The sequence below is a fragment of the Callionymus lyra genome, chromosome 3 (assembly GCF_982586985.1).
Source record: "Callionymus lyra chromosome 3, fCalLyr1.hap1.1, whole genome shotgun sequence".
NCBI classification, from domain to species: Eukaryota; Metazoa; Chordata; class Actinopteri; order Syngnathiformes; family Callionymidae; genus Callionymus; species Callionymus lyra.
The window spans coordinates 18,267,393-18,285,189 of record NC_141820.1 but is presented as its reverse complement, the minus strand read 5'-3'; the positions used below and the strand labels follow the sequence as shown (position 1 = coordinate 18,285,189).

At 38.3% G+C, this 17,797-nt stretch overlaps 1 protein-coding gene across 1 annotated transcript in view; it reads left to right on the top strand.

The window, feature by feature from the left end:
* Nucleotides 1–17,797, top strand: part of camk1da (calcium/calmodulin-dependent protein kinase 1Da) — a 51,255-nt gene that overhangs the window by 24,087 nt on the left and 9,371 nt on the right. Inside the window, exons 2-6 of the mRNA XM_087786776.1 lie at nt 33–164; nt 1,231–1,305; nt 12,844–12,982; nt 13,063–13,189; nt 17,019–17,094. Coding sequence (XP_087642902.1) covers nt 33–164; nt 1,231–1,305; nt 12,844–12,982; nt 13,063–13,189; nt 17,019–17,094 — 549 coding nt within the window. The remainder of the gene's footprint in view (nt 1–32; nt 165–1,230; nt 1,306–12,843; nt 12,983–13,062; nt 13,190–17,018; nt 17,095–17,797) is intronic.

Sequence of the window (17,797 nt, the reverse complement as noted above, 5' to 3'; positions counted from 1 at the left end):
TGATTCCGGCTGCTTCCTACTTGTGACCACAGGGGGGCTTTTTCTGAGGTGGTCCTGGCCCAAGAGAAGCTGACAGGACGGATGTTTGCGGTGAAGTGCATCCCAAAAAAAGCTCTGAAAGGGAAAGAGACCAGCATCGAGAACGAAATTGCCGTTCTCAGGAAGTGAGTGCTGAACACACACACACACACACAAACACACACACACACACACACACACACACACACACACACACACACACACATCCTAAATCCTGGTTACCATGGGCAACATTGTACATCATCTCTTTTTCATGCACCAGAGATTCTCATCCTTTCTCCAGCAGCCCCGGGTCACGATCTTCAACACACCTGCTGCACACACACACTTGGATCTTCAGTCAGAGGGCAGGAGGTTATTACACAACTGACGAGCACTTTCGTGGTTCCGTTTGAGTCTCAGGCGCCACATTGAGTTTCGGTTTTTTTTTTCCCACCTAAACTGTACAGTCAAGTTAAAAATTACCAAGACAACTAGACGGTGTCAGTGAGGATGAATCAGTGAGATATGAACCAGTTTATTTGTAATTTGATCACATTATTATAGTACATCTGAAATAATATTTTGGCACATTCATTTCAAACATTTAATTTTATCCATTTTTTTTTTAAATCATTGAATGGTTTAGTTCAATAAAAAATAGACCCGACGTTGAGGAACATTTTAATTATTGGGGAATCATTTTAGCGTCGCACATTTTTCCTGTTGACCACAGAGAAACAAATGATTCAGGTTATACTATTATGAGATAATGGTTCACAGGTTTTTCTCTCACTCCACGTCTGTCATAAAGCGCTCAAACACGCATATTATCCACTCTCAGGCTGTTTGCATGTGTGAGTCACATCTCTAGAGCAGCATTGAGAGTGAGATTTTTAGTCTTATCAGACGTCATTGTGTCGGCCTTATGAGGGAAGAAGCCAGTCGAGGGAATCGCCTCTGCACACACAGCCAAAGATGATTGACCCTCACACCCGCTCAGAAAATCAATGGAGCGTCCACAAGGTTGCGGCTATTAAGATGAAGAACACACGCCGAGCTCAAGCGTCCAGCGGATGAAATTAACGGCAGCTGGAGAAGGTCCTGTGCATGACAGTGACAGGAAGTGGATGAGGATCTTCTCTTCAACATATGGAGCGTCGACCTTTTCTGATTGGATGATGTCAGGATTGAAAGTGTTTTGTTTCGCAGGATCAAGCATGAAAACATCGTGGCACTCGAGGACATCTACGAGAGTCCCGACCATCTCTACCTGATCATGCAACTGTGAGTTTACATGTTTTTATTTTTTTTTAAGTTTTTTTTTTACTGTAGAATTGGTTTTAAAAAAATATTTTTGGACCTTTTTCAAATCCAAATTACATTTTTGACATCTTCAGTTAATGTTGTGAGTTAAAAAAACAACAACACAATTACACGATATTAATGACCTATATAACATGGTAAAATGGTAATACATTTAAAAAGATATTATAAAAAAAAACGTACAATTTTACATATTTACAGAAAAATATAGATTTAATTCTTACACTTTTTGGTTTCTCTGATATTCGACAATCAATATGCAGGTATTTTTAGCTGCTGTGATACGACTTGAAACTGAACAAAAAATGAAATTTCTTCCTTCATGGGTTTTTAATGAGACACAAAAAGCAACACTGTGAAACCAGTTGTCTTACTTAAATAAGATCACTTTTGGACCCACTTTCCACCTCAATAAACACTCTTCATCTCACTCTCAACTCCCTTTCCGGCGCTGCTCTCTCTTCCTGTCACTCCCTCTCAGTGAACTCATCTTTACTTTTAGGTGCATTTGTACATATTATAAAAAATAAAATGTATTATTGAGTGAATGAGCTGCTGGTTTGACTCGACATTTCAAATGAGAGGGAGTGAGTTTTTGACCGGCCTTTAATTGACAATAAAAACTTTTAATGGAAATATTTTTCATTAACTAGTACAAAACGAGAGCTTTTAAAAAGTTTGTATCGCGCAGGAGATACTTTCTATCCTCCTACACATGGTCAACATCTCAGTGGTCAGCATGAAAGAGAGGCTTATCCCTTCAGTGTTTCACAGCCAGCTGACCTTCTTAGCGTGGCTCTCGCCGCTTACATCACAGGAAGATACCGTACGGGATTCTGGCTCCAGATCTGGAAACAATTCAGAGAAGTTCAGATGCAGGTCAAGGCTGTGGATTACACAACACTTGCCTCGAACCTTCCATCGGACGCCAAATCTGATGAAGACAAACAACAAAACTAACTCTTGTTTTCCCAAAATGTTTACATCCACTTAATATTCTACAAGCTCTTGTTATGTTTGTCAGGTGTCTTTGTCTGAATACATTTGTATAAATTATTTTATTCCATGTTTATTGTGTAGTATGTTGAGCTGAGTGTTTTTTACCAAGGTTATGTACTTTATCAAATTTTATTTTGTTGTTGTCCTTTTTCCTTGTCCAAAAGTTTATTTATCGCACTAGCTAATCCTGCTAATCGCTAATCCTGCTAATCGCTAATGCTAATCGTGATAGTTTCTTAACGGAATATCTCTGTGAAGATTGAGAATTTCTACCTAAACTAATTAGAGATTAATCAGAATTGTGTATTTTGGGGAGATGTTTCTAATATTTATCAATATTTAAATGAATTTACGTTATTCTATGAACCACCACAATAAAGAGAGCATTTTACTTTTTATTATTATTGCTTTATAATAATATGGATGATTTTCAAACCTAAAATAAAACCTTAGATGACAAACTTGCAAGACAATGTGATTTGCAAATACAATATACTGTATATTGCATTGTATTCAAAGTCTTATGTAGTCTTGTTAAAGCTTAGTGGTAATAATATCATAATGAAAAGCAAATGTCAGACTGATCTGATGAAGAAAGGTTGAGATGACGTCAGAGATACTCAATAGCATTAGTGTCAGATGATGAAAGAGTCAATCCTGAGCGAAGAACATTATTGAATATTCAATATTACACGAATTACTATGAAGACATTTCAAGTTTAATTAAAAACAACCCATGAGCTTCCAAGTTGGAAATTTCTCATTAGATTTCCAGTGGGGCTGCATTATGTACTGTGACTGTTGTGAGGGGTTGTAAAGCCGAAGATAAAGATAGAAAGCTGTGATAATATTGGGAAATAAAAAAAAGTAGACAATAGACCAATCATATATAGTGGAGAGACAACAATAGTGTACGTAAGGTTGTCAATAAGTGTTATTATGCATTTACATTGTGAGAAAAAAGGCTTGACCCTGGTCTAGAAAGGCGCTTTACAAATAACTATTATTAATCATTAAATTCTCATGTTATTTTATATCTATTTTTTATACATTGTAAATGAATATAAATACTCCAAGAACTATGGCCAAAACACATAATTATGTAATAAAAGCCCTTTCTTCTTAACCCTTGTGTTATCTCAGGGTCAAGGTGACCCGAAGGCTCGAAAACAAATGTGTTTGTGGTGTCCCTTGTGTTTTCTCTGGGTTAAGGTCAACGACCTCCACTGCATAGGGATACCACAAACACATTTGTTTTCGGGGCTTTGGGTCACCTTGACCCTGTGATAACACATATTTTCAACATCATTCTGAGGGACAAGAAATACGGGCCAAATGAGAAGAAATGAAAACATTATTTTATGTTCATAGTTGAACTAGTAATTCATAATACATAAACAAATACAATTACATTGTACAAGTCATTATTAGGGCCTCATAAACACTGTGAGATGACCACATGTGGCCCCTACACCTCATGTTTCCCAGGCGTGATCAAGTACATTTTCTTGGGCGGGAAAGAAATGATTACATCCAATTTTGTTTTTGTGACTTTTTATCACATTGTCAGTTTGCCAAATAACTTAAAAACAGGGTCAATTGTAAAGGAAACGTTGATTGTGGTACAAAAAATTATACTTTGTTAGTTTTGGTGGTGTTTCGTCAAGTGAATCAAAGAAAATTTGCAATTATAGAACAAATAACGCTTGAATCATCAAAATATATCCACTTTTCGTCATTTAAAAAAGTCATGTGGAACTGCCTCAGTGCTTTTCTAGTTATTATTGTATGATTCAAATATAATTCGTTTCGATCTGATCTGAGTTTGGGTCAAATAGTCAAAAAAAGTCTTCCATCCTTCATGAGTGACTCAGTCCTCCCTGCTTCTCCTGGTGACTGACAACCTTGTCAGGCGCCATTTAAAGGTCTGTGACTCTAATTGAGATGTTTACCCACAAGAAATTGTGAAGTTGATCCTCCTGCTGTCTCGAAACCGTTTACTGACGACAGCTCCCGTCCTTTAACATCAATTCAGTCACACATTTATCGCTGCATATTTCTGCCGACAGGTTGTATGATGTTGTGTAGCAGGATAGATGCGAATACATGGTACTGTGACTGCAACAGTTAAGTCATGAATGTTATCATATCAGACTCGGCACCTACTTTCTTCTTGCACTTGAACATACCATAGATCCTCATGCTCACACAATTTAGCCCTGAAATAATGTTGACATGACAAAGTTGTCTCAAAGTTCATCAAAAACGGAAAATGTAGACCTAAAATAATAACGATTTAATATACACAGAAAAAGGATGTTAAAATGTAGATGTTCCCCCCCTGTTATGTCAAATGTAAGACTTAAAATAAAAATAACAGAATAAGACACAAAGTCTGTTATGATATACAATAAACCCCTAAAACAATTCTGACAAAATTTAACCAAAACTTTGTCACAAAGTATAGATTTAACTAAGAAATAATTATGTACTGCCACCACAAAAAAAAACATTTTTTGTGTGTAAAAAAGTGCTCATTTTTATGTATGATACTGATACTGACAGATCAGTACACAAAGTCTATAATGTAGAGATTCACCCCCCAAAATAATACTGACAGAAAAGAACCAAAACATTGTAACAAAGAAAGCATTTAACCACAATATAAAACTGACAGAATATAATCCAAACTTTGTTATAAAATAAACATTAAACCACAGAATTATACTGACAGAACAAGACACAAAGTAAGTAAGTAAGTAAGTAATATTTATTTATATAGCGCTTTTCGAGACCAGGGTCACAAAGCGCTTTAACAATCAAAACAATACTCAAAACAGTACATACTTCAAAGATCAAGACAACACCGAGAACAACACAGGAGTTTGAGAAATTCAAGGAAAAGCCTGAACAAATAAAAGTCTGTTATAATGTACACATTTACCATCAAAATAATATTGAAAAAACATAACACAAAGTATGTTAGAATTTTAACATTTCGATCAAAATAATATTTAAAAAACATAACATAAAGTGTGATATAGTGTAAAAATGTACGATCAAAATAATACTGACAAAACATGACAGAGACTCTGTTATAGTGTAAATATTTACCATCTAAATAAAACTGACAAACAATTTGTTATAAAGGAAACACTAAACCACAAAAGAATACTGGTAAAATATAACAAAGAGTCTGTTGCAATGTAAACATTTACTGTTGAAATAATACTGAAAGAACATAACAAGAAGATTTATTAATTTATTAAAGGAAAATGTTAACGACAAAATAATACTGACAGGAAATTACAGGAAGTCTGTAATAATGCAAAGATGTTGCCTTGAAAAAATACTGACCGAACATTTGAAAAAATCTTGATGCTTGGATTATATAAACTGGCAAAAGTCCTTGAAATGAGCTTGTTTGAACGACTCAGTCTCACCTTGAACGCACCGTCTGGCCTCACCTCAGTCCTCGACATTCCTTCTCCACTCTCACCATGACTGGACTTCATCAGATTACTCAGCCCCTCCTCCCGCCAGGTAACATCTGCTGTGTGGGACGCTCGCTCTGGTCAGAGGTGACATCTGGCTGCTGATATTAGACGGTAATAACATATAGGAGAGTCAGACTTGTGTTGTGACTAAGTCTAAAATGAAAGACATGAAGGACTATCACGTGTCACTCGAGCTCTTCATCACCTTCCCGGTGGTTCGTCATCTTCCGCTCGCACCAGCTGTTACTCATGACGAGAGCCAAGTCACTTCACCGCTAATGTGAGCGTCTGCACTTTATTATTATGTCAGAGACACATCCGTGTGTGTCTAACAACCCCATCATATTATACAATTTATTTCTTTGTCGGTTTTACAAAACGGTTACAAGTCGGTTTTATAGATAGATGTATATATAGATGGATGGATGGACGGACGGACAGATAGATAGATAGAACGACAGATAGACGGACAGATAGATAAATTGATGGATGGATAGATAGACGGATGGACGAACGGATAGATAGATAGATGTATATATAGATGGATGGACGGACGGACGGACGGACAGATAGATAGATAGAACGACAGATAGACGGACGGATAGATAAATTGATGGATGGATAGATAGACAGATGGACGGACGGATAGATAGATAGATGGATAGATGTATATATAGATGGACGGATGGATGGAAGGACGGACGGATAGATGGATAGATAGATAGATGTATATATAGATGGACGGACAGACGGATGGATGGATGGAAGGACGGACGGATAGATAGATAGATAGATAGATAGATAGATAGATAGATAGATAGATAGATAGATAGATAGATAGATAGATAGATAGATAGATAGATAGATAGATAGATAGATAGATAGATAGATAGATAGATAGATAGATAGATAGATAGATAGATAGATAGATAGATAGATAGATAGATAGATAGATAGATAGATGTATACAGTATATAGATGGACGGATGGATGGAAGGACGGACGGATAGATAGATAGATAGATAGATAGATAGATAGATAGATAGATAGATAGATAGATAGATAGATAGATAGATAGATAGATAGATAGATAGATAGATAGATAGATAGATAGATAGATAGATAGATAGATAGATAGATAGATAGATAGATAGATAGATAGATAGATAGATAGATAGATAGATAGATGTATACAGTATATAGATGGACGGATGGATGGAAGGACGGACGGATAGATGGATAGATAGATAGATAGATAGATAGATAGATAGATAGATAGATAGATAGATAGATAGATAGATAGATAGATAGATAGATAGATAGATAGATAGATAGATAGATAGATAGATAGATAGATAGATAGATAGATAGATAGATAGATAGATAGATAGATAGATAGATAGATAGATAGATAGATAGATATATGGACGGACGGATAGATGGATAGATAGATGTATATATAGACGGATAGATAGATAGATAGATAGATAGATAGATAGATAGATAGATAGATAGATAGATAGATAGATAGATAGATAGATAGATAGATAGATGTATATATGGACGGACGGACGGATAGATAGATAGAAAGATGTATAAATAGACGGATGGACGGACAGACAGATAGCTCCCCTGTAACCATGTTGAGCGTTGAATCAGAAACACATGATGGCAGTAGGCCGTGATGCAGTGAGCACACAACAATGGAAACACATCTGGAATCCAACCGGCATCCTCTTGATCAATCTGAACTATAGGGTACGAAGAAGGAGAGTTTATTAATATAACAAATGGAGGCTGATTTGTTCAAACACCGAGCGCTCGCTCGTGCACGGCGGTCGTTAAAGCGTGTCCTGCACCGGCTACAATTGATCGTCATAGCGACACAGACTGATAACATCCCCGAGGTCAGGCTTACATAACTGCAGAACCACCAGCGCACCTCCACACGCACATGATCCTGAGCGAGACTCAGTCCATCACAGAGAAGCAGGTTTATTATTAGAGCCGCTCAGACAGGAAATGATGGCCACTTGTGTTGATCCGAACCCGCTTGTGAAGCGGCGCCGACAGATGAAACCGCCGGAAGATCAAAGCAGGGTTTTTTTGGAACAAATCTATGAAGGTTGTTAATTTTCAAAATGGATCTCCAAATTGAATTTTGTCAGTGGCAGTGTGTGCACGAGTCAACATGACGTGCCGGAGCTCCAGACATCAAAGGATAACGTTTCGCAATCAAAGCTTTATTCACAACCATCAGATGTGCAGCTTCGTGTGCGTCTTTGCCGATGATGTCGTCCTGTTGTCGTCAGAAGCTTGGATGTTTTCCTGGAGACTGTCTTCCATGTGTCAGTCACTTCTCGTTTACAAGTCACTTTTTGTCTGTGCTTCATATTCCCGTGTAAAGATAGAGCTGCTGGTGCAGAAAAAACAGACTATTGTACTTTTTAATGTTATATACTGTTGTGAGGGACCATCGATACTGAACATGATAGAGGAAGATTAAAAAATACTTCCAAGCTATTTATTGCACATTATATCCACAAAAATAACGGACAAAACGTGTCATTCTTTCATTCATTGCCTACCGCTTTATCCCCTACCTGGGTTGCGGGGAGACTATCCCAGTATCATAGGGCGAGAGGCAGGGGACACCCTGGACAGGACGCCAGTCTGTCGCAGGGCACACACAAAGACAAGACAACCATTCACACTCGCTCTCATACCTATGGACATTTTTCCAAAGTTATCAATCAACCTCTGTATTTTTTTGTTTGACTGTGGGAGGAAACAGGAGTGCCCGGAGTAAACCCACACAGCACGGGTAGAACATACAATAAAAAGAAACTTTATTTAAAAATTGTACATGTGTATTGATAGAAATATTTGTGGCTGGAGAATTACAGGTTTGGGGTGAGGAGAAGAGAAATGAAGATAAGTAAAAAATGTATTGACAATCGATGGTTCCCAAACTTCACCATGCCAAGACCCCCCCCCTTTAGAGTCAAATATCTTAGTTTCTTAAGAATTTCAAACAATCCTGGCCATTTTTCTGTATCGCTGTAAGTCCATACTTGATCTACGCTTCCTCATATTTTCTAATTGTAGATGATCTTCTAGCAGCAGGATCTTCTACATCTGTTGGTCTCCTCCTTTAATCTTCTTCCTTTGAGACACCAGTCCATTTCCTGCTTACTAGCTAAGCTACAAGCTACTTGCTAACCATGCAAAAACAGCTAAGTTGATACAAAATGTGACATCATCACAGGTGGTGTGTTTAGGTAAAGTTGGAAATTTGAGAATCCAAAAAAATAATGGCATATTTCACCCTTGTGTTATCTCTGGGTCAAGCTGACCCGGAGGCCCGAAAACAAATGTATGTATCCATCCATCCATCCATCCATCCATCCATCCATCCATCCATCCATCCATCCATCCATCCATCCATCCATCCATCCATCCATCCATCCATCCATCCATCCATCCATCCATCCATCCATCCATCCATCCATCCATCCATCCATCCATCCATCCATCCATCCATCCATCCATCCATCCATCCGTTGGAACTTTCTCCTGCATAGGCACTGGTGTGACTAAGCAAGCGAACAATTCCTCCAAATTATTTACAAAATACTATTTCCTCTGCAACAAAACCTACCCGTGAATCTAACTACAGTAGGGGAGACAAATCTATGGAATCTTCCAAAGTGCACGTTTAAAAGAACTCACAGTGGACGGAAACAAACCTTCACCGCACATGGACTCACCTGAGAGGCATCTGTGACGCACAGGAAAACATTATTATGGCTGGAACAAGATCTGTTGTGATGGAAATATCTCTTTGGTTTGGCAGAAAATGAATGGACTATCATCTTAAAGCTCAACTAATGTGTTGATTCAAGTGTGTCTTAAATAGATGTTAGACTCTATTGTACTCATCAGTATGTATTTGTTTGTAAAAAAAAAACGTTTTTTTAATTGCAATATTTACATTAGAAAATGATCTTAAGCCCCGCCCACTGAAAATGCTTGGATTCTCTGCAGCTAGAATCTTGGTTTAAATAACCACGCCCACTCTGCTGTGATTGGTCAAGCATCACGGTTTGTCACCGTGCTTCATGAATCCCAGAAGTCTCCAAGGAACTCATTTTATAAACAAAGCGGGCGTGATTACAGGTGGCTGGAGGACGACTGAAAACATTATTACGTCATAATGGACTCCGCTCTTGTAACCTCTCGTTCGCTGAGATTTCAGACGAGGGAGAACTTTACCTGTTCTTTTAGGAACCGTGAGGTACTAATAGATATTTGTCTGCACTCGACCTCTGGGCTCCACATGTATTTTAAGGGACAGTCTTTGTGTCAAGTCAGCAAAGAGGATTAGAAAGCAGGAGACATCGGGGGTTCTCTTCGCATTAGCACAGCACCTCGAGAGTGTGATACGTCAGCCAGCTCCCCACACTGCAATTCATCTCTGCCAAGGTGAACACGGCTGATAACAGACTCGCTGTCAGCCGTGATGCACCGCCATCATCTTGAGCAGCCGAACACTCTCCAAACAGATGTGAGGATTCTAAACAAAGCAGGAAAAACAACTGGCCTCGATTCATCTCCCGGGCGGGGGGGGGGGAGTCTGGACGTGAGTGGATAGACTTCTCCGTGAGAGGTCAACCAAGGATCTTCTTCTCATCTACGTTCTATCTTTGAGAGATAAGAAAAAGTGTAGCAGACAGAGATGACAGATCTTTGATGGAGGCGTCGCTCCCGCTGTGACTGATACTCTCTGGTGCGAGTCAAACACACATTATGCAGCGTCTGACTTGAAGGACGGGCGATCCAGCGCCAGTGTGATGAAACGCTCCGACACTCTTTTGTGCTTCAGGCAAAGCCTGCGCCGTGATGTTGAAAGATTCTTTTCCAGATTCCTCTTTCTCCTTCAGTGCTGACTGGAATGTTGATTGTTTCTGGCCAGAAAATGTTTACTTTCTTTTTTTACTGTATCTGATTGGTTGGTTACATTAATTTTCCCTAATCCTGGAAAATGTAATTGTGGTTAAAAGTTATTGTACTTGAACGTCACAACGATATGAAAACAAATGACGTAAATGTTTCTATTCATCAAGTTATATTAGTTTAATTAAAAGAAAAAACAAAGTGAGTCCCGGAGCATATGTGGCCCCTTCAGTTCTCATGGGGCCCTCTAAGTGACAGTGTCTGCGAGTGTGTGATGTCAGAAAATCAACAGTAGGAGGCGCTAGAGAGGATGTGTCGCTGCAGACTTTTGGATGCTTCCCTGCCACAAAAAAACAGAAACTGAAGTAGGTTTTTCAAATGAAACATTTTGACTTATTTGTCAAATTTCACTTCTCCTAAATAGATGAAACGTTGTTTTATCACAGTCCCGTCAACATTAAGGTGTGTCTTACTTTTGCAGTAAATATACTGTATTCGTCTTTCTTTGGAGAATGAAAAAGGAGGATGTAATGTGGATACAAACCAAAGAGACTTTCTCTCTCACATCAATATTTTGATATCGTATCGGGATCAAAAAAGACTTTAAAAGATAAAATGAAAGGCACCACAAAAATATATTTATTTCCCATCTCAAAAACCACATACGATCAGATCTAGGCCAATTATTTGAAGTCCAATTTTGTGTGTGTGTGTGTGTGTGTGTGTGTGTGTGTGTGTGCGTGTGCGTGTGCGTGTGCGTGTGCGTGTGCGTGTGCGTGTGCGTGTGCGTGTGCGTGTGTGTGTGTGTGTATGTCTAGTCTTTTTCTGTCATTCCCTGTCTCGACTGTCTAGGAAACAGACATAGTCTTGGACAGAAAAGGATGATCATCTACACAACTTGATTAGATCAGCTATATTCTGATATGTTGTCAGGACGACGCCCATATGTGTGTTTGCGTGAGTGTGTGTGTAAAAAAATGTGTGTATTTAAAAATGTAAATTTTTCTATCCAACATACTGGTATTTTACAAATGTGACACGACTCTTAATAAACGCTCAATTTTACTGTGCGAAGCTTTTCCACAATAATAAAGCTTTTTTATCGTTAAAACATTACATTTAATTTAACACATGATCAGTCGTATGAAGGAAAAACATCTTTGAATGCTTTTACAATCCTGTCAATAATAATTAGGAATTAGGAGGTAGTGGTTATCTTGCCCACCAGCAGGGGGAGCTACATGCCTGTGTAGGAGGTAGGTGCACCTGAACAAGTCGATTCTTGTGTTGCAGAGTCTTGAAGTTTCACTCCCAAGAATCTGCCTGAAGGGGAAGATCGTTTAATGTATTAGTGTCTGTTAATCTTTCCTTGCATGAGCACCGTGACTGAACAAAGTAGTCTTCCTGTTTGTTTCCATTATTCCAACTGTTGTCACTTTTTAAAAGCAGTGACCATGATTAAAGTTAAAACTCTATTATTAAATGATGTAGTTAAGGGTCAAAACTAGTTTCATTATTGGTTTAATACACTTGTTTAAAGTATTTTTGCTTCTGTAATGTAAAATAAATGTATAATTGCAATGTTACAGTAGATCTAATGAAGTTTTGCTAGAGGTGCACTATTTAAAAAGATGAATATTATGTATGTATGCACTTAAAAGAGATGTGGAAAAGATACAAAATGGGAGTATAAGTAAATATAGATAAATAGTAATGGGAATTTACAAACTAGCAGCAGAAAACATCAATTAAATCAAATTAATATTAGTTATTTAAGGTGCTTATATCCACAGTTTTTTACATACATGTGTATTTTAAACAACTTTATTTATATGATAACAAAAACTAACAAATACTAATAATAAAATGATTGTATTAAACTTAAATTCCATGGTTTCAATCACGTGCATTTACATGATAACGCTCTCAGTCCTCAGAAAAATACAAGAAAAAGCTGATATTTTTGAATATATGTTTGTATTTTGTGTAAATGTGAAACTATATAATGAGTTGCAAACCACATTATTAACAGTTTGACTTTCATCAGGGTCTCTGGAGGCGAGCTGTTCGACCGGATCGTGGAAAAAGGATTCTACACGGAGAAGGACGCCAGCACGTTGATCCGACAGGTCCTGGACGCCGTTTACTACCTGCACAGGATGGGCATCGTGCACAGAGACCTGAAGGTGGCGTGAAAGATCAAACCATAGTGACCCTCCACATGGTTAATGTCCAACAAGTAACCCCTCAAAACTCTTGACTGCAGCCGGAGAACCTGCTGTACTTCAACCCCCAGGACGAGTCGAAGATCATGATCAGTGACTTCGGTCTGTCAAAGATGGAGGGCAGCGGCGACGTCATGTCTACGGCCTGTGGCACGCCGGGATACGTCGGTGAGTTGAGGCGCTTCCGTTTCCTATGATCGTTTCCACGGCAACAGATTGAACGTATCGATGTATGTTTACCAACTGGACAGCCAGGGCGAATTAATACACGACAAGATATTTAAAGCATTTGAAAAATAATCTATTTTATGTCAGAGTAAAGACAAAATATATATAAAGAAAGGAAAGACTAAAACCGTTAATAAAATTGTGGATTTGATCATAAACAACTATATGATAAATAAAAACTATTAGAAAACCTTTTATCAAACAAAACTCTTGGATAAAAAAGCTCTTTATACTTTTTATACTTTGTTTTATTTTCCACTTCTCGGGCTTGTATTTGTAAAAACATGAGGTATCCATGATGGTTCCTGTCGACTGACATGAGCCTAAATGGTTGTAAACTCTACAACAGGGATATTTGGAAGATTTAGAAAACACATGGTAGTTCATTTGATGGATGTTGGTGTCGCTCTGATCGATGAGACATCTGCAGGTACAACAGCCAAAAACTGAAAAAGTTCTCTAATCTGTTCTTGTGATTCCACACGTTCTTCTCCTCTCGTCTAAATGTTGGACGGTTCTTTTGTCTTGCCCGGCAGAACTTGACACAATAATCTTTAAACCCTTGTTAAGCATGGACGTCTAGAAACTGATAACTTTAAGGAAATGATGACGCGGCAAATAATCAATGTTTAAACTTAAGTACAAACTCCCACAACTTTATTCCTCCTCCTACTGTGTGTCTTACCAACTACTTCTCGGACATAAAAGGTATTTCAAAGGCTAAATAAGGCATCAAATCACATTACGAGTCTGCTGCTGTGGTGGAGAAATTGAGCTTCCACTTGTGTCAAACAAAAAGCTGCGCGACAAAAAGAAAGGAAACAATTGCAAAAACTGCAATTTCCTGATTTACAATGATGGAGTATCTTACTTTCCAGGTAAACAAAACCTTAATAAGGAACAAATAAACATTGCATTTTTATCAGATGGTGATATAATTTAGTCTTATAAGCTAGTCTTTTAAGTGAAGACCGAAGTGGTTTATGGGAGTAGGTGGAATTAATTTCCACAATGGTTGACGTACCAAAAGACAAGACAACAGGAATCGAAAGCTCTCTCTCTTTTTTTTGTGCAGGTGTGCACTGTGTTGACTGGAGTCGCTTCAGTTATAATGAAAGTTTGTGTCGCAATTACACTGTTCTAACAAAGGGGGAGCCAAAAACAAATCTGTTCAATCTTCCATGTAAAACTGACTGTGGTTAATGTTGTATTCCAGGGGCAGGCAATTACATTTCCTCGGGGGCCACATTTTATTCTGCGACTGTTTAAATAAAATGTTAAATAAACAGATGCCATTATGCTATGACCATTCACAACAAAGTTAAATAAGCTCCAAAAACTTATATATATATAAATATGATTATGGGAATGTTTTTTTTCTAAATATTTCTTACATTCATTCAAAGTTATTTTGACAAAAAATAAAAAAGAGATAGAAACAGAAGGGGTAAAAAAAAAGGAAAAAGTTATGGTGTTGTAAAAATACCAAATTAAATTGTTAATTTTTACATAATCATACGTCGACCTCATGAGGGCCACATTCTTACAGTAAAAAGGGCCGCATGTGGCCCCCGGCCCGTGCTTTTGCCAGGCGTGTTAAGTGAGTCTCTAAGACCAGCAGAAGTGAGTCATTCAAACATGTCTCCTCATGAGTGTCCCTCTGACACATGTCTGACTCAGTTCTGAAGTCCTCCAGTCTATATGTGAGATCTGAAGCTCACTCAACATCTCCCCCCCAGAGCCACGTTGACGTGGACGACCGTATGTTGCTATAGTTAGCTGCATGACGACAGGTATTGTGAGCGTAAACACAAGTTTTCTGCGTGTGAGATCCAGACGCGATGACCTCAGCGAGTGAAAAATGTCCTTATTTCGGCTCCAGAATGGCAAAAGTCCAGCCAGTCAAGGCTTGAAAACAGCATGATTCAGCACACGTGTGCAGCAATTATGTGCTTTTATCGTTCCTGCAGGACAGGGGCGATTAAAACTCATCAAGGGCCACATTTGATTTCTGTGAATGTTGTGAGGGGCCGTCAAGCAAAAAGTTAGATGGAAAAAACCCTAAAAAACTACAAAACGTAGTAGAATTACTCCGAAAAGTTCTGCAGTATTCCTCTGTAAAACTTTGTAGTATTACTCCGAAAGGTTCTGCAGTATTCCTCTGCAGAACTTTTTAGTAATACTTTGCAAGGTTCTCCAGTATTTATCTTTAAAATATTGTAGCATTACTCCGAAAGGTTCTGCAGTATTCCTCTGCAGAACTTTTTAGTAATACTTTGCAAGGTTCAGAAGTATTTATCTTTAAAATATTGTAGTGTTACTCTGAAAGGTTCTGCCGTATTCCTCTGTAAGTCTTTGTAGTATTACTCTGAAATGTTCTGCAGTTTTCCTCTGTAAAACTTTGTAGTATTACTCTGAAAGGTTCTGCAGTATTCCTCTGCAAAACCTTGTAGTATTACTCTGAAAGGTTCTGCAGTATTCCTCTGTAAAACTTTTTAGTATTACTCTGAAAGGTTCTGCAGTATTCCTCTGCAGAACATTTTAGTAATACTTTGCAAGGTTCAGAAGTATTTATCTTTGAAATATTGTAGTGTTACTCTGAAAGGTTCTGCCGTATTCCTCTGTAAGTCTTTGTAGTATTACTCTGAAATGTTCTGCAGTTTTCCTCTGTAAAACTTTGTAGTATTACTCTGAAAGGTTCTGCAGTATTCCTCTGCAAAACCTTGTAGTATTACTCTGAAAGGTTCTGCAGTATTCCTCTGTAAAACCTTTTAGTATTACTCTGAAAGGTTCTGCAGTATTCCTCTGAAAAACTTTGTATTATTACTCTGAAAGGTTCTCCAGTATTTCTCTGTAAGACTTTGTAGTATTACTATGAAAGGTTCTCCAGTATTTCTCTGCAAAACTTTGTAGTATTACAGAATCAGAGTCATTCATCACTAGGCCATGACAGAATAAAAAGGAGGGAAAAGTGTTATGTTTAAATGTAAATTGATAATAAATACAAAATACATTTGTCATCATAATAGAACAATCTGAACATCATCATACTTTGACCTTACGAGGGGCCGCATACATACAGTCAAAGACCCCTGATGTGGTTGATGCAGCCTAAATTTGGAGCGAGAAATATGTCAACAAATACAACCCATTTAACCCTTGTGTCGTCACTGGGTCAAGTTGACCCGGTGGCCCAGTTTTTAGACTTCTGGGTCACCTTGACCCTATGGCGACACAAGGGTTTATGAATGTTCATTTTACTTCTCTAATGAGAACTTGATTGTCTAGAGTTTGTCCCTTTGAAATGTTTATTGAACCAAATTTAAATTGTTTTCGTTTCATTTGAGTGTATTTACTTTTTACCTGAAATGTTTCTCGCAATATCATTTTTGTTTGACGATCAAAAGAGGCCCATATTTTAACTTGATAAAAGTGTTTTTAAAAATTTTCTCTTCAATATTGTTTTGATTTGTCTGAATGTTTTTTTATTGTAGAATTCATTACAATAATAATGTGTTTCTCATACATAACCTATTAACTCTGACATTCAATTTGTTGGGAAAAGTTTCTCCTAAAATATTAAAAGTGTCGAACAAACAAGGTTGAAAATAACATTATTTTTACTCCCAACTTTAGAGTTGTTTTTGAAAAAAACTGCTTTATTTCTTGTGTTTATTCTCACCAACTGTCACTCAACCATTTGATGAACTGAAGCAACAACATCCTTGTTTTAATTTTAAAAACCCAACCGGTCATTTGTCTCCCTCAGCGCCGGAGGTTCTGGCCCAGAAGCCGTACAGCAAAGCGGTGGACTGCTGGTCCATCGGCGTCATCGCCTACATCCTGTGAGTCTAAAAGTGTCTGAAGCGCAGAACGCACCTGAAAACAATTGTCGTGGTTTTTAATCTCGTGCCTCTGCGTGGTACGTGTTGCTCGATGATCGATGGAGGTTTTTCTCTTCGTCTCCTTGTATGGTGCTGTTCTTCTTCTTCTGCGCTTTCAACAGTCTGTGCGTGTGTGTGTGTGTGTGTGTGTGTGTGTGTGTGTGTCGCAGCTCTAATTAAACTAAGGTGTGTGTGTGTGTTTCTGTCAACCCACTGAGATGTCATTATCCTGACCGGGCGTGTGATCAGGGGTCAAACGGCGGGAGAGAGCAGCAGGTTAATGGGATGCAGAGGTGGAGTGTGTGTTGGTGTGTGTGTGTGTTGGTGTGTGTGTGTGTGTGTGTCACACATGTGACCCAACAGGCTTCTTTTTTTTTCCTTTCGTCTGAGCGCTCCTGCCGGCTGTGTTTGTGTGTCGGCTCGGAGAGAAAGATAAGCTTCATGACTGCAATTAACACAATTAGCGTCGCGGTTCAGACCCCGTTAGCTTTAGCCGCCGCTCAGGTGGAAAGATCACATCAGCTAATCGGCCGCGATAATCACCTGTGTGAGTCCAGCGTGAACGCCGGCGCACAAAAGAAGCCTTTTTTCCTTAAAGTGTGTGTGTGTGTTTAGAATTGTGTCACTCTATTTAGCAAACCTAAAAAATGAATAAAAATATTAG